The sequence below is a fragment of the Lolium rigidum genome, chromosome 4, assembly GCF_022539505.1.
Source record: "Lolium rigidum isolate FL_2022 chromosome 4, APGP_CSIRO_Lrig_0.1, whole genome shotgun sequence".
NCBI lineage: Eukaryota > Viridiplantae > Streptophyta > Magnoliopsida > Poales > Poaceae > Lolium > Lolium rigidum.
Genome location: NC_061511.1, coordinates 172,511,523 through 172,535,145, shown reverse-complemented (window position 1 = coordinate 172,535,145; position 23,623 = coordinate 172,511,523). Strand labels below are relative to the sequence as shown.

The following is a 23,623-nucleotide window of genomic DNA, read 5'->3' as shown; positions in this document are numbered from 1 at the left end:
CACAACACGATGTTCGTACATTTGCAAAAGATAAGATTAGCCACGATGAGATAAGGATGTCATATATGCAAATCAATAAAAATCCAAATATAGTGCGCCTGTTATCGGAAATAGAGCTATTGATCACATGATCTGCATCTTCCATTGTCCACACCGCTCCCACTGCAATCCGACAATTTGCCCCACTCCACTACTTTCGTGACACAATAGAAAAAGTACAATGTTTCCACACCAGTGACACCGTGGAGATAGAAATGTCGATTATAATAAGGACACCACACGATCTTTCTATATTCGCAAAAGATAAGATAAACCACTGCGAGATAAGGATGCCATATATGTACATTAATAAAAAAAATCCAAATATAGTGCGCCGGTTATCGGAAATAAAGCTATTGATCACATGATCTGCATCTTCCATCTCCACACCGCTTCCACCGCAATCCGACAATTTTTTGCCACAGTCCACTACTTTCGTGACGCAATAGAATGTATACTATACTATTTTTCACACTAGTGACTCCGAGAAGGTAGAAATGTCGATTCAACCGGGGTACATGGTAAACTATAGAGAAGATTTCTAAGGTTTATCATTACTGTGTTGGCTTTGTTCCCATGGCTACAATTTTTTGTTGCTGTGCTCATAAAAAGGAAATAAAATATATGAAAATTTGTTAACTATATATTAGTAATCTTATCATGATTATAGAGAGAAATGGAAGGTGTTTTACTATTACCAAATATACTACAATATAACCACAACACAATCTGCAAAAGATCCCGATAAGGATGGTGTAAATGTGGCTTATCGCAATGCAACCATTTACAGAAAGAAATCCACGACGTTGGCATTGAAATCCAGCGATTCACGCCCGTTCCACCATCGTCCTATATATTAGGAGAGGGAAAGAGGCTGTAACAATATAAACTCACACACATAGACTCCCACAATCGAATGGTGACGGCGACTGACAAGCGGGGCTACCCCTAATCAGAGAGGAGGCTAAATCCGTGACTGCCAAGCGGGCAGGTAGGCTGCTACGAACACGGCGGTTCGTGCTCCTAAATTCGGGCATGCAACGGAAAGGGAAAGATTTACCCGCGGAAGAAAAAGGAAAGGAAGTTACTGCTCTCCGGAACAGCAGAGCACATTCGTCCCGAATTTACCCCTGACCAACAAAATAAGCAGCGTGCATCGGCGGAGACGGCGACGGCGACCAAACCCCGAGCCCGCGGAAATTACTAGTTTGGGCCTCGTCTTCCCCTCACCACCAATCCATTTCCCACCCGTCTCCTCCCTTTCCTCCTCTCCGCCTGCTCTCCGTTCCCATCCATTCTTCCCCGGACGATGAACCTGTGGACGGACGACAACGCCTCCATGATGGAGGCCTTCATGGCCTCCGCCGACCTGCCCACCTTCCCCTGGGGCGCCGCCGCCACCCCTCCCCCTCCCGCCGCCGTCCCCCTCCCCCTCCCCCAGCCCGCCTTCAGCAACGACACGCTGCAGCAGCGCCTGCAGGCCATCATCGAGGGCTCGCGCGACACCTGGACCTACGCCATCTTCTGGCAGTCCTCCGCCGACGCCACCGCCGGCGCCTCGCTCCTCGGCTGGGGCGACGGCTACTACAAGGGCTGCGACGACGCCGACAAGCGCCGCCACCAGCCCACCCCGGCCTCCGCCGCCGAGCAGGACCACCGCAAGCGCGTGCTCCGCGAGCTCAACTCCCTCATCGCCGGCGGCGGCGCCGCCGCCACCGACGAGGCCGTCGAGGAGGAGGTCACCGACACCGAGTGGTTCTTCCTCGTCTCCATGACGCAGTCCTTCCCCAACGGCTCCGGCATCCCCGGCCAGACCCTCTACGCCGGCAACCCCACCTGGATCGCCACGGGGCTCGCCAGCGCGCCATGCGAGCGGGCCAGGCAGGCCTACGCCTTCGGCCTCCGCACCATGGTATGCCTCCCCGTCGGCTCCGGCGTGCTCGAGCTCGGCGCCACCGACGTCATCTTCCAGACCGCCGACAGCATCGGCAGGATCCGCTCACTCTTCAACCTCAACGGCGGCGGCGGAGGCGCCGGCTCGGGGGGAACCTCCTGGCCGCCCGTCGCGCCGCTGCCGCCCCCGCCGCAGCAGCAGCAGCAGCCGGTGGTGGTGGACCAGGCGGAGACGGATCCGTCCGTGCTCTGGCTCACCGACGCGCCCGTCGGGGACATGAAGGACTCCTCCATCTCCCCGCCATCCGTCGAGATCTCCGTCTCCAAGCCTCCCCCTCCACAACCACAACAACCGTCGTCTCAGATCCACCACTTCGAGAACGGAAGCTCCAGCACGCTCACCGAGAACCTCCAGCACCAGCAGCAACCTCCGCCACCGCAGCGCCAGAACCAGAACAACCAGTACCAGCTCCAGCAACAACACCAGCTCCACCAGCAGCAGCAGCACCTGCAGCAGCAGCACCAGCTGCAGCTCCAGCACCAGCAAGCCCAGCAGGGCGGGCCCTTCCGGCGGGAGCTCAACTTCTCGGACTTCGCATCCAACGCGTCCGTCGCGGTGACCCCGCCCTTCTTCAAGCCGGAGTCGGGCGAGATCCTCAACTTCGGGGCCGACAGCACGGGCCGGAGGAACCCGTCGCCGGCGCCCCCCGCCGCGGCCAGCCTCACCACCGCGCCGGGGAGCCTCTTCTCGCAGCACACGGCCACCGTCACGGCCCCTCCTCCCAGCGACGTCAAGAACAACCCCAAGCGGTCCATGGAGGCCACCTCCCGCGCCAGCAACACCAACCACCACCCGGCGGCCACGGCCAACGACGGCATGCTCTCCTTCTCGTCCGCGCCCACCACCACGCGCCCCTCCACGGGGACCGGCGCGCCGGCCAAGTCCGAGTCCGACCACTCGGACCTGGAGGCGTCCGTCCGCGAGGTCGAGAGCAGCCGCGTCGTCCCGCCGCCCGAGGAGAAGCGGCCCCGCAAGCGCGGCCGGAAGCCCGCCAACGGCCGCGAGGAGCCGCTCAACCACGTCGAGGCGGAGCGGCAGCGCAGGGAGAAGCTCAACCAGCGATTCTACGCGCTGCGCGCGGTCGTGCCCAACGTGTCCAAGATGGACAAGGCGTCCCTGCTCGGCGACGCCATCTCCTACATCAACGAGCTCCGCGGCAAGATGACGGCGCTCGAGTCCGACAAGGACACGCTCCACTCCCAGGTCGAGGCGCTCAAGAAGGAGCGCGACGCCCGGCCGGCCGCGCCGCCGTCGTCATCAGCAATGATGCACGACACCGGGGCGCGCTGCCACGCCGTGGAGATCGAGGCCAAGATCCTGGGGCTGGAGGCCATGATCCGCGTGCAGTGCCACAAGCGCAACCACCCGGCCGCCAAGCTTATGACGGCGCTACGGGAGCTCGACCTGGACGTGTACCACGCCAGCGTCTCCGTCGTCAAGGACATCATGATCCAGCAGGTGGCCGTGAAGATGGCCACCAGGGTCTACTCGCAGGACCAGCTCAACGCCGCGCTCTACGGCCGCCTCGCCGAGCCCGGCGCCGGAATGCCAATTCGGTAAAAGAACCGAATTCCATCCACCAGGTAGCGAGGAAGTCACTCACTCACCCCTGTATGATCATCGTCAGTCGTCATCAGTTACCGGCGCCGCCGCTATAGCCAGCCAGACATCCATCCAGAGGTTGATGGAGAAAGAAGACGATGATCATCACCATGTTGTAAAATGTCTCTTCATTAGGAGGAAGGATGGATGATGATAGTCAGCAGCAAGCAGCTGCTGGAGCTTGCTAGCTGCTCATCATCGTCGTCAGTCATGTTGTGTTTTTGCTAGTAGTGTGTTAGCAGAATCAAGCGTCCGATTCAATTATACCCTGATATGTTATGACTCCTGCGATGGATGATGGATCGGCGTAGTCTTACATTGAAAACTGTATATAGGACAAGATGGATTGCCATCGGTTCCTCTAGTGCTCGTTGTACCCGTCCCCTCCTGCCTGATTGTATGTACTGTTTCTTGGCCTCCCACCAAGAGAGCAGGATGATAATGATATCGCTTGAAATCTGAAATGGTCCTGGCGTTTGTTTATCTGGCAATAAGGTTCATATGCTCCGAAATCTGATTGCTTGTGTTTTCATCTGGTGCAAGAGTGCTCACGTTGTTTTGTTGTGAAAATGGGATGATTGTTTGCTCGGACACTTCAGGAAGGAAAGATAGTCTGACTTTTTGCAGAAATCAGGGTAAAACATTCATTAGGACGAGGCTTTACTAGCATGAATGTGAGAGCAGGATGATATGATATCGCTTGAAAACTAAAATGATCCCCAAATTTTGGTTCTTTCTTCATTTTATAGCTTGTGTTTTCACTTTTTCTTTTCAATGGAGGTTCAAACTCGGGGCCTCTGCATCCCAATAATGCAGTTAGCCTTGTTTATTTATATTATTCAACAGAATCTTACAAAGAAAATATAAAAATCAACCAAGAAAATATAAAAATCAACCAGAAGCCACCATATTAGCAACCACTATCGCAACACCTAATTTTTTCGACAAAGAGCATATATTAATATCGGAGATACCAATTACACCCAGCCTCTGCAACAACGCATTGCCCTAGCGGTCTTACGGATGCACACATCCAAAAAAAGAAATAAGAAATACAAAAAAAGTCCCGCTACGATATTTTAAACATTGAAACACACCACCAAGGCAGCACCATAAGTCCAACTTCTTCAAAAGCGGCGTCTCCAAGAAGGGAACAGTGCACAAGAGTTGTCGTCGCCCATTCAAAGATCTGGGTTTTTACCCTGAAGAAGGTCATCACTCTCAAAACAATGACTTCAACAACAAGGCCATTGCCAGACACAACCAATTAAGACCAGACCTTGGATTTTCACCCTGAAAGATAAGACTTTGATCTTCTCCTGTGCAGTCGCCCCCACTTGCATGCCGCTGCTCCAAGTCATGAAACACCAAGCCAACTCCTCCTCGCCCCAAAGAACGGATCCTCCATTGCTAGTCCTCAGATCTCGGCCTTCATGACATTCTCTGCCAGCACCATGGAACGAGAACATGCCCCATGATATTAACAACCAGCAAGAGCTTCGAAGCGCTCCCTCTGAAACCAAACGGCCAGAGTAAAACATGGGTGCGCACGACCGAGTCCCACCCGATCCAGCAGTCTCCAGGCGTGAATCGCCCATGGAAGATCGCCGGCGGCGCCTCCTGGAACCCGTCACTCTAGCAAGATCAATGGGGACACAGCTATGGCAGATCAACACCTTGACAAATTGGAATCCTAGGACCGCCGTCTTTATTCAGGTCACGCCCCCACGCCGGTGACCATCCCAGGCCGGCCAAGGTTGCCGTCGGAGACACCAAGCGCAGATCGCGTTGTCCGAAGACACCGTACACGCCCTGGGCACCGCCGTAGCCGAACGCCAGCCCACCACCGGCGACAACAGCAGTCGCCGACTTCCATGCCTCTCCACCTCGTCGCCGGAGCGCGATGACAGATCGAAAGATCCAGCACCACTATCCGCAGGCCGACCCTCTCCAGCGAAGAAGAGAGCCGCCTCCACCGTCGAACCCAAGGCTGCTGCCCTGGGCGACCTCGTGTCGCGAGAGAAACCCGGGACCCTCTCCACGCACCGGTGAGAGGCTGGGGGGATGGCGCAGACCATGGGCCTGGCCGCCGCCCACCACCAGCCCCTGCCGGCGTGCTGCGGTAGGGGGCCGCAGCGCCAGGCCGCCGCCGCCCATCACCATCCACGCCGACCGGTCGCAACGTCAAGGAGGAGGGATCTCGTCCGCCGTCCACTGCGCTTCAGCGAGGAAGGGCCCCCGCCGCCGCCACGTCCCGCGATCTTTGCCCCACCGACACTACCGGCGGTGGCGGCGGGCGGCGGCTAGGGCTGGGAGGGGTGCGGGAGAGGGTTTCGCGGGAGGAGTCGCGTGCGGTTTCGTCTTAAAATGGGGAGAATTTCACTTCCCGGCCTCTGCACCAACCTGGGATGCACACAACCATTTGACATGAGTACTAAGATTTTTGATCTTGGTTAAGATTAAAGCATAGTCCTCAAGATAAATTGCATGAGTACTAGGACCAACCTGGGCCTCAAGTATAAATGGGAACCTAAATCCGCGTCCGTGAGGATTTGAACTTAGGTGTTGGGTTCGTACATCCACTCCCCCAACCAGTTGAGCTAGGCTCACTTCCTGTCGCAACACCTATAAGCTTGACGAAGGGGCTGTTTGCCAATACCTCGCGCCTACACATCATCAAAAAACGGAGGCTCCATAAATCGCCCAACGGGAGCACAACCCGTTCCATGCACTGTGCACATGCACTGGAGGTCACCGCCAACCCATAGGGATCAAGGCATTGACCTTGTTAGACCTTCCATTGATGCCACCACGGTGCGACCGCGCTGCGCGAGTCCATCATGCCATGTCTGTCACCGAGGCACCGATGTGCCACGCCGTCATTGATGAGGATATGGACACCGCTCCACCTCTTGCCTCCACTATCAAAGCAACTGCTCCAAAAACAATGCCCTTATGAGGGAGAACGACGTTGAAAGCATCGCCATCGTCCGATCCATCCGGGATGACCAGGTCTAGGGTTTCCCAAGAGCAGCACGAGTGAGAAAATATTGGCTGCAACGGCGATGCCTTCAACAAGGTAACATCGTGTATACACCGCCACTGTCCTTCATGACCTGAGTCGGTGCTCGATTTTCACCGGCAACCGTGCCTCCCCAACTCACTGACAAGACTAGATGTGGGATCATGAGATCTGCCACAAACAGCCGGTCAGCCACCTCCATCGAAATGAGGATGCCACCACCATGCTCAGAGCATCCTCATGCTATGGGCCTTGCCCAGGAGCACCTCCTAGTGTCGTCATCGTCAGAGACGGCGAGATGCAGCAGGTGCTACGTAGGCCATAGCCCGTCCAAGCCCATCTAAGCCTAGATTGGGCTCGCTTGTACCACACCGCCCGTCGCCGCTAGTTCGCCGAGCTGTCCTGGCCGTCACCATCCTCGTCAATGCCACATGGAGGGCCTGAGCAAACGCTGCTGCTAAGACCCATACAACGGCCGTGGAAATCTATCGCCGCACCACACATCCCGCCATTCCGGCCTCTGCACCAACTAAGATGCATACATCCATTTAAGCATGAGCTTGAGGATTTTTTTTAAAAAAAAATCTTTGTTAAGCACCATGTATGATCTTTAAGTACAAATATGAATCTAAATTTACGTCAATGAGAACTTAAAAGATAGATGTTACATGCACTCCCTCAACCACAGTAAGCTTGTATTTTCACCAGGTGCAAGAATGGTCATTTGTGGTCTCTTGCTTGAGATAGTTGAGGTAAAAAAAGATGAGTGTCATTTTCTGCATAAACTCGGGGGAAATCACGAGGCTGTAAAACATGGCCATGAGGAGGTCGTGGAGGAAGAGTAATGGAGGTGTGTGAACACGTGATTTGGGTGGGTAGACCTCAACATCACACGCACGAGCATCGGAACGCCGGTAGAAAAGAAGGATTAGCAAGGAAGGAGAGGCGAGGCAAAGCAGCACGTAAAGCTATAGCTGCTCTCTCTCGGCAAAAACAAAAAGGGAAAAAAGGAGACGGAAACTGTGGGGACGTAAGCGAGATGCGCGTTTTTTCCTGTGTTGTTTAGCAAAAATCCGACGAGGCACGAGTAGCGTGCGGCTTTTCTTCATCTTCTAGGCTTATCTTTTCTTTTTTTTGCGAATGATCTTCTAGGCTTATCGCTCGTCTGGCTTAACGAACCAGCCAGGCAGCCATCGCTGGCGACAAGAAGGCAGGCCTACTGTTCGGCACTGGCCCTCCACATGCAGGCACCTGATCGATGTCGATACTCGCCTAATTATTTGTACTGTAGCTATTTGTTTTGCAGGGAGCTGGAATTGTAGACGGAGCCCACAGCTTTCAGCTCTTTGTCCTACAATAATCGGTTCAAGTTTTGGAGAGGAATTTACATGCTACAAGTTTGTGAAACTTTGAGTCTTCCTCATAGAACTGGGATTACCCATTTTATACTAAGATGGAAAGGAGTTCAAAGCAAAGCACAGAGAATGAGGTTTGCGCTTATAAACTAATAATGTCTGTTATCTACAAGCTCGAAATGTAGACACAAAGCACCAGTGGTCTAGTGGTAGAATAGTACCCTGCCACGGTACAGACCCGGGTTCGATTCCCGGCTGGTGCATATTATTTTCTTTTTATTATTAATAATTAATAATACGAAGTTCCTTAAATTTCAGCCTCCTAAAACCTGCCAGTCTGCCACTATATAGTCTTTGAACACATGTGCGGTCAAAGAAATTTATTGCATTTTTTCTCATGTATGAACTGAGGTGGAGGAGAAACGTTGAATGTCTATCTTGCAGGCTTAGAAATGCGACTCGGGGTATAAATATATTAACTCGGAAGCTGGTGCTATTCAGCATTAACGGAGGCAAAAGGAACACCACGAACTCATTCATCTCGCGTAAAAAGGGCAAGGTATTGGCATGCCATTAGCCCGAAAATCATTTCTATCTCAGACATTTTCTATGGACAGATGTAACTTACAAAAGAAAAGCATATGCTTTTACATGTACAAGAAACGCACACAACACCCAACCCCTGTGTAATTGAAAAACTGTACATGCTATGTACTTGCAGACACCTGTAGTCGCCCTGAAGCGCTACCAACCCCAAAATGTTCACACCATCGTCAAGGAGCTGGGATTAACGTGTTTTTCGACTTGTGCGCTAAGAATGTCGCCGGTTGACATGATTTACAGGACCTGACGGAGGAGAAGGAGACGAGGACGGTAGACGGACCAGGGCAGGTTGAGGCGATGGCGCCGCCGTGAGGGCATATGTGAGCCTTGAAGATGAGCTCTCAATGAGGCCTGCAACTCCGGCAGCGGAAGTCTGTGCATTGGATGGAAGGAACAGATCATGCTTCTGGTCTTTGTAAGCGCTCCATACCTGCAAATAAGAAATCTTAGTAAGTTGGTCCATCAAAAATCTACCTGTGCAAATTTTCATGATCTAAGAACCGCAGAGTTTTGTGGACTCACGTCAGAAGCATTAAGGATTTCTCGAACTTTAGAACAATGTGCTCCTTCCGTTGCAAAAGCATGAAGTACCTGATTAGATGAAACAAAAGATGAGTACATCAAATATATCAAGCATGCAGAAATTTAAAATTGATAAATACCAAAATGCACCCTCTTACAGTATTTAGCCTATTGTACAGGGTCCAACATTTTTCACAAGGAAACATATTATTAGCTTTCAGGTTCTTCTGAATCAAATATCTTATATATAGTGTTTTAGCTACTCAAGAGTCAAGAGTAATGAGATTAATGCTCTGAAGACTCAAATGACAGGAACTGAAGTTTGTCCAATTTTCAGGTTCAAATAATTCAGGGCATCCCTAAACTCAAGCAACCCAGTACCCAAAGCAAGCATAGACATCATCTATCATATAGCTCCTTATTGTGTGCAACAGCTGTCTAGAGACTGTATATGACCAAACCTTGATTGCACGTAACTGCTCAGTGCAATAGCAAGATTAACCTAAAATGCTATCGAGAAGATGATGCTTACCTCCACTGCTAATACACGACCAATTGAAGCCTCTGATTCATTCCACTTCATTTGGTTACAGAGTCCCTGCCTTCCACCAGCTCGCCAGTCGAGAATGCCAAGGAGCACATCAACAAGACCAACCCTGTTAAGATTCAAAGTAAAATACATACCAAAAAATAGTTATTGTAACAGTTGAACATGACTTCAAACATAACTCGGTTCACTGAAAACAGCAGTTCTCCACTGCGGAGAGTGGTTCCCTTGTTTACTGGGGGTAACACGGTTTGCCTGTGATCATGATGTACTAAACACTTTCAATGCAATGGTACACAAAGCTTTTGCGTGTTTGAGAAAAAAAACAAGATGAAGCAAATAGGTGACGGTAGTGGTAGGTCCTGGTTAGGATTTCTTGTCATTAAAAACGTCTCAATGATGATGGTTTAATACCTAGCAAAAGGTGTTTTTCCATGTTTAATCAGGAGAACAAAATAGAAATTCATATGTTGTAATTCTTTCACGTCAGAAGAATGGGGTAAAGGCAGATGCTGCAAAGTACCTAATTTTCCAGTTAGAGAAAATAGTTATAAACGACAAGTTCTGATTACAAAGTTTTTCAACATAAATCACTACACGCAAATGTTATGGAAATTACTATACCATCATTTAACATTGCATGTTTATGCATGCCTGTTGTTTAAATAATGTACAGTACCAAAGGCATTGAAAAGTGTTTTTGAAGGCTACTTCAAACTTTACAAAATCAGCTGAGATATTTGGAAAATGATATATTCTATTTTAGATTTAAAGACAGATAGATAGTTATGTAGGAAGTTGGAGCAGCTTACTTTAACCCCTGTGCAACAAGCGCATCTCTGGCACGATTACCAGCGCCAACGACACGCTTTAGTGTCTCTAACGCCAGTATACTTCCACCTTGCCATCCAATTGCTTTCATAAGCAGTGCAACAACCTGCAAGGCAGTTAACAAATAGAACATCATGATGAGCCTTTAGATGAAATTCATGAAAATATGTGATACTGTCAATCATATTGAACTTGCTCTTTTGGTTTCTCTCCATTAAGTTCTGCAAAATAATATACTTTCCATGCTATAAAGGCAAACATGCTTCAAATTTAAGTAGTAAATTATTGTTGTTGTTTCAAGATACCATAGCTACTGAAAAATTGTAACATGCAAGAAAAGGATTGCACAGGCATATTTTCTCTAAATGCCAAGGTTCACAATGAATTTAGTATTATCAAGCTTTGTCACAAAAATTCTTTAGATCAAATCAAATCAGTGGGCATGTTGATGCATCAGCAAAGATGCTCGAAAAAGTTCAATATGCAATATATATCCCTAAAATAGTTATAACAAATACAAATAAGGTTATAATTCTATACCTGAGGAGTTCCTGCACTCGTTGCTGCCATAGCTTCAGCACAAGTTGTGCTAGACGCCAACTGATGTAGTACTCGCAAACAACTAAGGCGAACCCGCTCTTGTGGAGTCTGCACGGTGGTCTCAGGGGCACTATCAGAGTTTTCATGCTCAATAGGTTCTGCTTGCGATCTACTTGTGTCCTGCCCGGATGCCATAGTGTCCCTTCTTCCCTCATAAGCCATAGCTGCAACCAGCTTTGGAACATAGCCTAGGTAACCAACATGGTCTGCAAGTGCCGGGTGAACACGCAACAAGGAAACAAGTGCAGCAGAAAGCAGCAAAGGAAGTTCTGGATCAACAGCATTTGCTTCATAGTGGGTAGCAGCAACTGAGGAAACATACTGGTCTAGGAGCCCTTCAAGGAATCTTTTAGGGTTTCTCAGTGGAAACTTGGGATCCTTTAGGAAGAGTCTCACATAAATTCCACCAACCTGAAATTTGCACAGCATGATAACACATTAACAAAGCCAATGTTAAATGCAGATATCAGGATAATTAAAGAAGAAGCACTACCTGTGGTTCATCCTTCATTACATGTTGTCCAGATGGTTGTTCCGGCACATCCCAATCAACAAGGCGTCCTTTCATCTGCTCTTGGTAGAGGTCTGCCGCCATCGTAGACAGCTGCGCAGAAAGAGAAGCTGCCATTGCAGGTGTCCATACAAGTTCAGGAGTTTCTGTCGTCTGTTCAAGAGACGAAACGACAGCTTCACCAGGTCCATCTCTAATTGCAGAAACCAAACCATCGGGCAAGAATCTAGCAAGTGTGATGGCCACTCTAGGACCATGCATTGGCTGCCCAGCAAGTTTGCCCAATAAGGATGCAGCTGCAGCTCTTTGCTGCATAGGGATTTCCTCTACATGATATAAAAGAAGTGAGTAATATGCTGCACACAATTAGATCTCTAAACTAGTGGGAGTAAACATGAAAAAATCAATGCGAACGTCAAGCAGTTAAAAATAGGTACTATGATAAAACACACAAGGAACTTTACTTGTGGTGGATCAGTGTACTATAGTGGTAAGAAGTTCCAACTACAATTAGAAATTCAATTAATTAAACATACTATTATGCGTGAAAACAACAGCTATTACCAGCATAACAGCAAGAGCATGAAGAATGTGAGACATGTAAAATACACTTTAATATCAGAAATGGCAATATCCAGCTTCATACAAATATCTAAATATAGCAAAAAAACATGTGAAAGTAGAGATCGTCACCTTGAAGTGGTAAGATAAGTTCGAGAATGTACACTACACCACCATGCTTGGCAGCAGCCCAAGCCAACTCTGGTCTACTTGCCAAAGAATAGAGCACAGAAAGTGCTCCCTCCCTGCAAGAAGAATTGCAGTGGAGTATCTGAAATAGCAAAATGAGACTCGTCCTTTCTGCAACCATGGCCTCCAAACAAGGAGCATGCTTTGTCAAGAGAGAAAGAACACTTAAACAAATTTGTGGGATATTGCTGTCAGGAGGGACAGGCAGCGCAAGGCATTCAAAGAGAGGTGTCAATCGTTCCTTGGAAGCAAAAACGGCAGCCAAGCCCGGATTACTTGTCAGAAGATTCTGCAGCAAGAAAGAGTGAAACACAAGTCAAAACATGTGCAGCGTACACAAAACACTGAGAAACTTGTTCCACAGGAGTACCTGAAGCGATGTTAATCCACTTCTGAGGTTCATAATCACTTCACAGTCTACACCAGTTTCATCTTTGCTGTCTTTTTCATTCAAATTATTCTCTCTTCCTTCATTGGCTGAGTCACTGGCTTCACCATTTTCCGTAGATGTATCAATCACCGAATCATGTTCATGCATCATGTTTTCCTCCGAATTTATGGAATTCCACTTTTGTACTAACCCTGCTATAAACTTAAGCAGAGCAATGCAAAAGCCTTCCTGGTCACTTATTTCATAATCTGGCTGATTGTTGTAAACCCTCAAGTAGACATCACCAACATTCAATTCTTTTGACAAAGCTTGATAGGTGAAAGACTGTGATTCTGTCAAATCGTACGAACCATCAGGACCTTGACTAGTTCGCTGCTCATCTACAAATTTGAGGAGCTCTCCTCTGGTTGAAGAATTCCATATAATCTACAACAAGAAGGAAATTTTCTTAAGCTAAAAATCATCTCCACACATACAACTAAACAGTAGTAGATTACTGTGCAACAATCTCTGATGTACAAGATACATATGTACAAAAGATATGCATTCAGTAATGAAATTCTGGCAAATGTTCTGGCAGGGAATAATTATAATACAATTGAAAACAGGGCATATAAGGATAATATACAATTGAAAACAGAACCTGTTACCTCTGGTGACTCCAAGTTTGAATTCAGATTAGATAATAGCTCTTTGGGTGGGTAGTTTCTCAGCATATCAGCAAGCCTGGGAGTAAGAAGTGCTCTTAGTGTATTGAAAGCAGGAAGGTTAGATGGGCTTGCTATTCCGTCACCACCAAGGCCACAAAGCTTTGACAAAGCTTGAGCTGTATGTATTGCATGAAGATTTTTGGCAATCTGCACCCTTGCCCCAACACCATGTGATTCATTTGTCTCATTCTCCTCTGCTGTCGAATCGTATTGAAGCAGTAAGGGCAAGACAAACCTGCAAATACATTTGAAATGGATGTGTCACTCATATAGCTTTGCATTTTTCCTACCTTTTCTTTTGCCAATGCATATGCCATTTTGATTTAGCCAAAAGAAATCGAATGTAATATGTACAGAAGAATTTATTCAGTACTAACTCCATGTTAATGTAGCTTTTTTTCCATTAGGAGGGAGGGGGATCATGTTATTATAGTAATAGCAAAATGATGGCAGGGCAGTACCATAAAAAGCCAGCTGCTAGAAGAGCATTTTGTAGTTCAGATGAAACTGAAACATTAGCAGCTGTCTGCAGAGCAGCATCCACAGCTGAGGGAACAAATTCAAGTTCTGTACAGTGCACAATGTCCTCGACAAGGCCACCAAACTTAAGAATCTCAAGTCTTCCTGACTCAAACTGGCTGAGCACTGAGAATGTGTGCATTATGTTGGTGACTATTCTTGCTGCTGGTTCATGTGCCGGAGTTGTGGGCTGAACGATGCCCATGCAACGTGAAAGCAGTGTTGCCAACAATGGGATACCACTGTCTCGTATAAGCTCTTCTCCATTTAATGATGATGATGCACATCTGGCAGAGTATGAGAACAATACAAGGAAAAGGATACCCACTAAATTAAACAGTTCCCGGAAAAAATAAATAAAAATAGATAAACTGAGTTTATTTTAGCTTACGTCAGCCAAATTAGCTCTGAAGCGGCTATCAAAAGAGGGGCCCTATCAGATGAAAGAAAATTGCTATCATCCTTGTCTACAGTAACTGCATTTAGCAACATAGGATAGCCAGCATATTTGAATGGTTCCAAGACATGTCCATATCTCTTGTACAAGATGCACTGTGCCTTAAGCAACAGTATCAGCCTCCAGACCTGTGGTCCCTGCAATCCTTGCATACTTGCCTACATGTATAGATAGTAGATTCGCAGTAAATATACTTAAAAGGACTCGATGTCAATAGTCAGCAATGTGGGGATAATCTTTAACAATACTCAATATTTCTGCACATGCTCCAATTTGCCTTGCACTAATTTGTGATAAGCACAAAAGAAATCTTCCCGTACTGTTACCCCGATAAATGAAAAAGGACAGACCAGTTTTAATAGAATAGGAAACAAAAAGGCAAAACATGGAGAACGGCTTAGACAAATTCTTCAAGAAATGCTTTTCCATAAAAAAATAGAGATTTTCACAGTACAAAACTTAAGCTGATGAAAAAATAAACACCTTATATTCTTCCTTAAAAAGGATAACGTAAGATTTACAACACTCATTTTACGCTGTTAGCAATTATGCTCCCCAAGAAATTAGTCCAAAAATAATCCAGTTATAGCATGCCTAACTCCATATGACTAAGGCATTCATCATTTCATTTAGCGTGCCTCCCATTAAATTAAACTAACAAATCAAACATGCAAAAGGTGGCATGGTATCAAAAGACATAGGAACTATGAAGTACCTGCAATCGCTCGTAAGCCTTTTGTACAGCAACAAATTTTTCTCTTCCCTCAGGGTTCTTGTCTGGATGGTATTTTATTGCCAGCTTCCGATATTGGCGCTTAAGCTTCTCTTCGTCAATGTTTTCAATGTTTTTTGCCAAATTGGCCAAATTTAACTCGGACGACTTCTTGCTACTACCATTCTCACCGATTACAAGATCATCAAGAGTAATCTCCAGTATCTTGCAGGCTTCTTCTTCAGACAAATCCATTGGACGGCGAGTTAACTCTTCACGCCACATTGCCAGTAATGACTGTAAGAACTCTACGTGTTCAACAATGGGCCAGTTGGGAAACCTGATATCATCACATAGGTTCCGTAGGTAGTAACGATGGCACCACATCTCATCCTTCAGATTCGGGTAGGTCACAGGTGGCATAGGAGCATAATCATACAATGAATGGCAATGTTGAGCCAATTTTTGAGAAAAATCACCCAGATGCTGCAGAACCTGAAACTCAAATGGAATGCGCAACAGTATTTGAAAGTGAGATTAGAATACAAATACTTCAAAAAAGAAGTCTTCAAAGTAGCAATGAAGTACCTGGCGGATAAGATGTTCTGCCCTCATCTTGTGGGTCCATATAATTTCTGGTGTGTCAGAATCAGACACCATTGCGGCAGCAAAAGCAGAAGGGCCACTGCGTTCCAACACATACAACAATGATTCTGGGAGCAGGCCACCTAGTACACTACGCTTTGCCAAAGGCAATGATGAAGATACGGCTGCCTCTTCACCACCATGAAAGGCTTGATGAGTATGTGTGGCTGAAAAAAGTTGTGCGATTGATAGGAGATTTGAACCAGGGTATGCCAAAGCAAAGTAGAAGGCGCCGGTACTATATAATCGAATCATAGCTTTGGGGTTTCTTGTGACAATAGCCTTAAGCAAAGAGGCAGATACTTCAACAATGCTTGGTTCCCCAGTAAGGATGGCCTATAAAGTTTTAAAAAATGCACTTTTTGGTCAGTGTTTGATTAAATTATTCCAAAAGGCACGGGAAATGAGTCATAGTAACAGAATAGCTAATAAGTTGCAATTTATCACAAGATGAAGTGTTAGTTTTACTAGTATCAACAACAGATTATCATAAACGCAGCTGCTATATTGTTAACGTTGGTAAGTTGCTAACAGGTTTACTAGTGACTTACAATTCATGGAACTTTTAGGGGATTGTTACTTCATCAGCACATAATATTGCTTAAATTTTGTTTATCAGATGTTCCTATATGTATCCTAGTTGTGAACTAAGGGTTATGTTAGTGGTATCTAACAGAATAAAAGCCCATGTCATGCACATGTAAGTATAAATAAACAGGATAACCACGAAGTAGTTTCCGCTGATGATGAACACAACAAACTTGAGGCTAAAGAGCACCTGAGCAACATGAGGAAGGCATCTTGGACTTGACAATATACGTTTCACCATAGGAGTTGGGGTAACTATCTCCCCCGCATCATCAAGATCAGAATGTGCAGACGCCATACTATGCAATATAGACAATGCGGCATCCCCAATCTGTTAACAGAAAACATTATTCACGAGTCAACGACACTAGAAAAAATTACATGTGGGTGCATGTGCACATGATCACAAAGCTGCAGACTGAATACCTGAGTAGAAGTCAGAACAGGTGTTCTAACAGAAAGTGCCCAACGCAGCTCTCGGATGTCACGTAATCTTTTCCAGTCAGACATACTGGAAGCCCAACATTTTGTTGTCCAATCAATTGACTTCTTTGACCACAGCCTTCTAATAGCATCCTTTTCAAGTGGGCCAACTTTTGTACCATCTTTGTCAATATACATCCACTCTTTCGAAGGTTCCATAAATGCGGTTGATGCAATGAGATTAGACTGCAGAGGAATAGCTGTCCGCTCAGATGCTTCATGAGCGACAGTTAACAAATCAACAGCCAAAACACAGCCTCCAACAAGAACACACGCTTCAACATTTGAAAGATCATTCATGAAGGCCTACAAGAACAGGGGAAACAAAGTAAAATTTATCAGCATGCAAAGACATGTCACATCAGCAAAAAGTATTAATGATGGGTTTTGAGATAACATTTTACAGAATTATGTTCCACAGGTATCTAAGGGATTTATGGATGACACTGACATATAACTGACAGTATGTCCATGTGAACAAAGCTCATTGTTGTTTTCATATCTACTATATCTTAAATTCTTATGTCATCTCACCAGATGATAAAATGGGGGAGTGAGGGAATCAAAATTAAAGCGGAAGTTATGGTATAGCGCAAAACCTTTAACAGAAGTAGCAATCGGTGCCTTAAAGCCCTATCATCTGTTCTGTCTAAGAGAACTGTAATATGTGCTGTACCATCAAAAGGCCCAATAACTTTGTAATGTTGTTCATAAACTATAGCCATTGCCCTTGAGCAAAGATCTCTTACTGACGAACCTCCACCTCCACCAAAGCCATCCAATCTTCCCATGTCACACCAATCATCAGATGAACCCAGTTCATCAGGAACTGCACCATCCACAGTGAGACCAATATCTGCATCGCACAAGAAACGATGGTATAGAGCTCTAAAAAAAGCAACAGGGTCACGTAGTGGAAAATCCTGTGCTCGGTAGTTGCTTCCACTTTCAAGCAGCAACCGCAAGTAATATTGCCCCACACAGACTTCTTTCGACAAGCTAGGGTAGCTAACCAAAAATTCAGCATAATTCCAGGAAATTCGCGGTAAAGTGTCACTACTACCATCATCCTCACTGACTGAACTTCCAGGGACAATATCATCTGTTCTTTCTTTTTCAACATCAAGGTTATGAACTTCAGTTTGCAATGCTTCCCTTAATTCTTGTCTTGTGCGTTCGTTCCAGATCAAATCTGCTCTATTGTGATCTAGACCGAACGCTCTCCAAAATCCATACCAGTTACACAGTAGCCTGCCAGATCCCACAGGAGTGTTTTCCACCACAACCTGTGCAGGAACTGAGAAATCTGAATGTGACGACTCAATAAGGTCACCATTGGCAGTGGAGTCCACTGAATAAGGGTGTGAATTCAGCTGCGGTATTCCAAGTTGATGATTTTCAGGAACAGCCTCAGGTACAGCACCATGTGGAACTGCACGAGAAGGGTCAATACTAGCAGGAGAGAGGGCGTGGGCAGTTGAGTACTGACTGACATGTCTCTGATGGACATCCGCTCCTCCTCCATAAGGACTCGCACTGGCGTGCCTGAAGAAATCTCCATCATCCACACTATTTGGGGGCATTCCTTGCTCTGGTGTTTCCGCACTCTTACCACCAAGAGCCCTCCTCTGCTGAAGTATTCGCCTCTGCCTTCTGCTTAGTGGTACTTCGTCATACTGGTTCTGAGAATCTTCATCTGACCTCGTATGAAGATAAGCAACAAGTCCAGGAGGAAGTATTCTTGACAGCAAATCCAACGCAGGTTGGTAAGAATCAGCCCACAGAGCAACAAGCTGCCGACTAACATCACGCCGCTCACCGGCAGGGAAGAAGAAAGCATTTAGCAAATGCCTGAGAAGCGCACCATCCTTCAAGGCAGCATCGCGCATAGACTCCGCTGCTATTGCATCTTCCTCGGCAATTGTACGCATAATAACAGAAATGGTCTCTCTTACACTTTCAGCAGGGTGTCCAAATAATGCGAACAATCGACGGCGTAAACCAGCAACTTGACGTAATAACTCAACAAATGTAGCATGTTGGGTTGTTTCACCATGGGGATCACAAAGCATAGCCTCAAGGATTTCCACAACAGACAGAGAAAGTAATGGTGAAACAGATAATGGCTTCAATCTGCTAACAAGGACTGGAACATAGATCGGTTGTGCAAAGAGTACAGACTTAGCATGCATGTAAGTAGCATGGGACTCTCCCCTTGTATCCATCAACATCGATGTATCACCAGGACCACCACCAATTAGCATAGCCACAAGCCCTGCAGCCTCGGCTGCCACTCCCTCTGAGCCATTCCTAAGCAAACCCATTATTCTCCCAACAGCAACAGGAAATGCCATCACATGTGATGACACACTTCTTGATGTAAGTAGCCTTCGTAAGCATGCAACAAAACCCATTATTGTAGCTGCTGCTTTTGGTGATGGAGGTGGAAGAGGAGGAGCATCCGCAGGAAGGTTTTGTGGTGTGGCTGGAAGAAGACTAATTAAAGCCATTAGGACCACCTCAGGCACTTCAATATTGATGGGTACTCCAGTATATGGTATGCATGCATTAAATTCCCTTATTCTACGCCATAATCTGATTTTTGCTCCAGGAATAGTGTCAGATGAAGCTACAGCCTCTTTTGCAACTGCAGCTAAATGTTTTATGTACATGTTAGCAGCTTCCATATCAACAGCGGCATGATGGGGTATCTGAAGATCGGAGGCCCCACAAGGTGGATCTATACGATGACCAGGCATAGTCAACCTTGGCAGCACTGGAATTGCACACTGCCTCTGCAAGCAACAAGGATATTAAAATTTTAAATAAAATGAACGTAAGACCTCACAAAGAACAAGGTGAGCGTAGTAGACAAACACATGCAAGACAAGCATCAACTAATAAGAAAGGAAGCGTGAATCATGCTATGCATTATAAGCGTGTGATATTGATATGCTAGAGGAGTGGAACTGAAGAAGAAATTCATGTTATGGTCACAAAAAAGATCAATCAAAATATTACAAAACAGAGCCACATGACAGTTGAATTGTTTGATATGTAGCAAGTAATTATGCAGTCCTTGGAGCGATTTATCTCATGTAACACTATACCACATTAGGTCATCAACAACTATTCGCTAAATATAAGACATGTGAAAAATTGCACTATGGTAGTGAGATTAAGTGAACGAATTATGATGGGGCCAGATAAGGTACTTATCCAGATGTTAAATCATCGCACTTCTAGTGCATAGCAAGCACTTTGGTGTTTGCACTTCAGTAATTACTAACATCTAAGCTGTAATATTGTGTATATAGAGGAGACACGTATGAAGCTGTACTCCCCACACAGCTGTTCAGGCACAACTGAAGATAGTGACTGCAACCACAAACTAAATTCTAACCAGGAGATATTTCTTTGTTGTTTGTTGAAAAGACTTATGTGCTAAAAGTGCATGTGAGACACTTCACGCTTGCTAAGCAGTAAGCACCACGAAACTGAGTACTGAAATATCAGTGTAGACATGGTATCATTTTCTGCCTCCACAAAACAGCATATCAACTCCATGTTAACATAAGTGGTGCAAAGTTGAGAAAGATCAAAGAAGTGATACCTGTGTTTGTAAAACATCAAGAACTGTTGCAATTAAATTATCACGGGACGTACTTGCATATACCTGAGTGAGAAGCAGACAACAATTAGAACGTGTTCCTGGCATTGCATAGAACCATTATTGCATACTTACATGCATTGGGCAACCATCATTGAACTCAAATGCAAACATCTGTGGCTCTTCTGCAAATCGTACAAGGGCGCTTACTGCTGAGAGAGGTCGGACAATGGTAGCCTGGAAAAATAAGGTACAGTGCAAGCAAGTAAGTGACCTAAGATACGAAAGTTATAACATTAAGAAGAAACAGAAACATATCCACAGTTGATGCAGGTGCCCTTAGACCTTGTACTCAAGACTACCATTTCTTGGAAGTTGATTGCCAATTGCAGGATAGTTGCACCATGTGTGTATGCTATAAAAGTATCAGTGTGAACGATTTATACAAAAAAGAGGGGGGAAAAGCCTACCTCGTAATTCTCAGGGCGTCTTTCGACAAGTGATGTGTTCGTAAGAACGAGCTGTCGAGAAACAGAATCACCCTGTTCTCCAAGTCCTCCCCGTGGTCCAATACCCAAACTCAAGCTCTCAATACAAGCAGTGCCATGTGCAGCAGGACGTAATCTTATTACTGACCATTCTCCATGTCGAGTTTCAGCGGCTCCAACTGCCTCATTAGCTAAATTGAAAATCAAATGAGATGATAGTCACAAGCAACATACATCAATTTAAGTTTTATTCCTTTGTTGCATAGTAGGTTTGATGGCATGGCAGATACACTTGAAACTAGTGCGTGAGATAAATGTGAATTTATCGACCAGTCTGCAACTTGGTAATTTTCATACTGAGACCAAGAATAATGCATTGAAGCTGTATATAAGTATATGTATGTGCAGCCTCATCATCATCAGACATATTCACCTAAAAACCTATCAGTCCATTCCAAATTATAAGATGTTCTAGTAGCTTTTCAAATCGTATGTATCTAGACGCATTTCAGTGTGTCTATTCACTCACTTCAGTCCGTATGTAGTCCAAATTGAAATATCCAAAACATCTTAAAATTCGGACTGGACGGAATACTCAACATCCCTGACAAAACGACAGCACAAGTAAAATTCTTCATCGAGATACAATGTTTACCTCTCCTAGCTATAAAGTCAGCAGCTGTCATTGACTGTGAATTGTCCACGGAGAGAGATAATCCAATCGATGACTTGGCAGTTTTTGTCTGAAAGATAGCCATCATATTAGGATGATACATCAACTTGTAACAGGAAAAGAAGCAACTAACAAAGAGGAAAACAGAAGGGTGTACCAAATATGATATAATCACAGTGTTTGTACTGCCTGATGCAGCCATAAATGCTTTCGACTTCCTTCCATAAAGAGGGCATAGTACAAAGCCTCCACCTTCAGCATTCCTCCTCCCGTAGCTATCCCCCATGAGCAAGATAGCAGGAGAATCCATATCTCTAAAGTCCAAGCACCAGCGCAGATTACCAGAATGTACTTCGAGGAGCTCAATTCCCAACGAAGTGACCTTAATTTTCTACATGATGTTTTTCAATACCAGTAACCAGGGTATTAGATGTTAAACAACTGATGATTACAAAAACAGTAGATTCCTCTAAAAGAGCGTAGTGTGAGTAAATGACAGAAGAGGTGCTCTACAATCAGCTGCCCATCTAACAATGCATCAACCCAGTGCAGTGATGCTCATTTATTTGTACTTGCTACTTGAATGCTTAGTTTCAGTAAGTATTGCAGGCTCGCGACTAGACATTTATTCTAGCACAGTTTAAAAATTGGCATTCACTTCTTAATTGTCCATAAATAGAGAGATTACAACCAATTGCGCAATAAATAGTATAGTATACAAGTATGCTAGTACACTATCTTTGCTTCCCCTGCTGCTAGTAGCTTTGTAAACTAAGTTTGGCACAGAAAAGATGGAAGCATATGGCATAATGTGAAGACCATTTGTTTTGATTTCCTTTATATTTGTAGCTTTGTAAACCAAGTCCCGTGTGAAAGAAAGAGTGACACAACTGATTATCAGCAAGGATTTTACTACCAGGATAGCTACAAACAGCAAATTATTTGGTTCCAGTGCAGATCTAAGAGACTGTACTCTTCTCAATCCCACCTCATTTGGCTAATTAGACAAATTCTCTGGCTAGTTAACTGATGCATCCCTTTAGATATAATTTTCAGTAATGCAGTTATTAGTACTATATACCCAAAAGCTGGGTTGGAACAGCTGAATAGTGCGCAGGAGATAAGATATGGAAGGCGTGATGGGACAAGCGTGAAGAACTTACGAAGGGTGCCCACTCTTGTGAGCGGCGGCGTAGGTGGAGGACGGGGAACTCGACGACCGGGTGCACGGGGCGCAGGCGGTGGAGCTCAGTGAGGATCCCGGCGCGAAGCGGCGAGGAGAAGCGCATGGCCTTGAACTTGCCCTTGCCGTCAGTGCGGACACTGAGCGTGAACTCATTGGCGTTGGAGTCGGGCGCGGCGCGGTCGAATTCGGCGCCGAAATCATACGAGTTGGTGACGGCGAGCGTGCCAGGGTCGAGCGTGACGACGCCCGAGGCCTCGATGCACAGGATCCGGCGGTACCTCCCGCGCCACGAGTGCTTGACGACGAAGTACCTGGCGAGGTACTCGGGCTCCTCGGTGACGGCGGAGGAGGAGGCGTCGGCCCCGGCCGCGGGCGGCGGGGCCGAGGCGGTGTGGCGGCTGGCGAAGTCCATGTCCTCTAGGAGGCCGCGGCGGCGGGCATTAGGTTTCCGCCAGGGGAGCGGGAGCTGGAAGAAGGTGGGTGGTTGCGCCTGCGCCGCCGGGGAGTGGCGGGAGTGATTCGCCCCCAGCGCGGCCGATCTGGGCGACGAGATCCCCTCACCCCGACGATCCTGCCCGCGCGCCGATCGCCGGAGACCGATAGGGTGGTCGGAGATTGAGAGTTCCTTGTCTTTTCGCTGGCGTCTGATTGATTTCCGTTGAATTGATTTGGCTTTTTGTCTATTAATTTTGTGCTTTTGTTGGAGAGGAGCTGTACTACCTTCTCGTTTTTCCAAGGCCGTAATAAAATCATCATCGTCGGATCGTGCAACGAGAGGTCACTCGACCCACCCTGACAAGTTCTCTCCATTGTCCACATCAAATT

At 46.3% G+C, this 23,623-nt stretch overlaps 2 protein-coding genes and 1 non-coding gene across 3 annotated transcripts; 2 read left to right on the top strand and 1 right to left on the bottom strand.

Moving 5' to 3' along the window:
- Positions 1-1,276: 1,276 nt before the first annotated feature.
- On the top strand, positions 1,277-4,059 carry LOC124706340 (transcription factor MYC2-like). The gene has a single exon (XM_047237997.1). The coding sequence runs from the start codon at positions 1,349-1,351 to the stop codon at positions 3,551-3,553; it is 2,205 nt and encodes a 734-aa protein (XP_047093953.1). The 5' UTR covers positions 1,277-1,348; the 3' UTR covers positions 3,554-4,059.
- A 4,105-nt stretch (positions 4,060-8,164) lies between these two features.
- TRNAG-GCC lies at positions 8,165-8,235 on the top strand. The gene has a single exon. It is a non-coding gene; the product is annotated as a tRNA-Gly (tRNA).
- Positions 8,236-8,475: 240 nt separating this feature from the next.
- Positions 8,476-23,493, bottom strand: LOC124706339 (dnaJ homolog subfamily C GRV2-like). Its single transcript, XM_047237996.1, has 22 exons — positions 22,776-23,493; positions 21,770-22,003; positions 21,595-21,682; positions 20,922-21,130; positions 20,587-20,688; positions 20,455-20,517; positions 17,441-19,636; positions 16,785-17,147; positions 16,549-16,689; positions 15,714-16,106; positions 15,129-15,620; positions 14,348-14,571; positions 13,899-14,243; positions 13,378-13,672; positions 12,707-13,153; positions 12,280-12,625; positions 11,569-11,912; positions 11,016-11,486; positions 10,457-10,581; positions 9,630-9,753; positions 9,098-9,166; positions 8,476-9,005 (listed from the first exon to the last, which is right to left on the bottom strand). The coding sequence occupies exons 1-22, from the start codon at positions 23,208-23,210 to the stop codon at positions 8,784-8,786; spliced, it is 7,728 nt and encodes a 2,575-aa protein (XP_047093952.1). The 5' UTR covers positions 23,211-23,493; the 3' UTR covers positions 8,476-8,783.
- Between the last annotated feature and the right edge of the window lie 130 nt (positions 23,494-23,623).

Coding starts and splice junctions, on each gene's coding strand:
- LOC124706340 (XM_047237997.1), top strand. CDS start 1,349: ATGAACCTGTGGACGGACGACAACGCCTCCATGATGGAGGCCTTCATG.
- LOC124706339 (XM_047237996.1), bottom strand. CDS start 23,210: ATGGACTTCGCCAGCCGCCACACCGCCTCGGCCCCGCCGCCCGCGGCC. Junction 11,913..12,279: donor ACTTATCTTACCACTTCAAG/GTGACGATCTCT, acceptor TATATCATGTAG/AGGAAATCCCTATGCAGCAA. Junction 10,582..11,015: donor CGAGTGCAGGAACTCCTCAG/GTATAGAATTAT, acceptor ACTGCCTTGCAG/GTTGTTGCACTGCTTATGAA.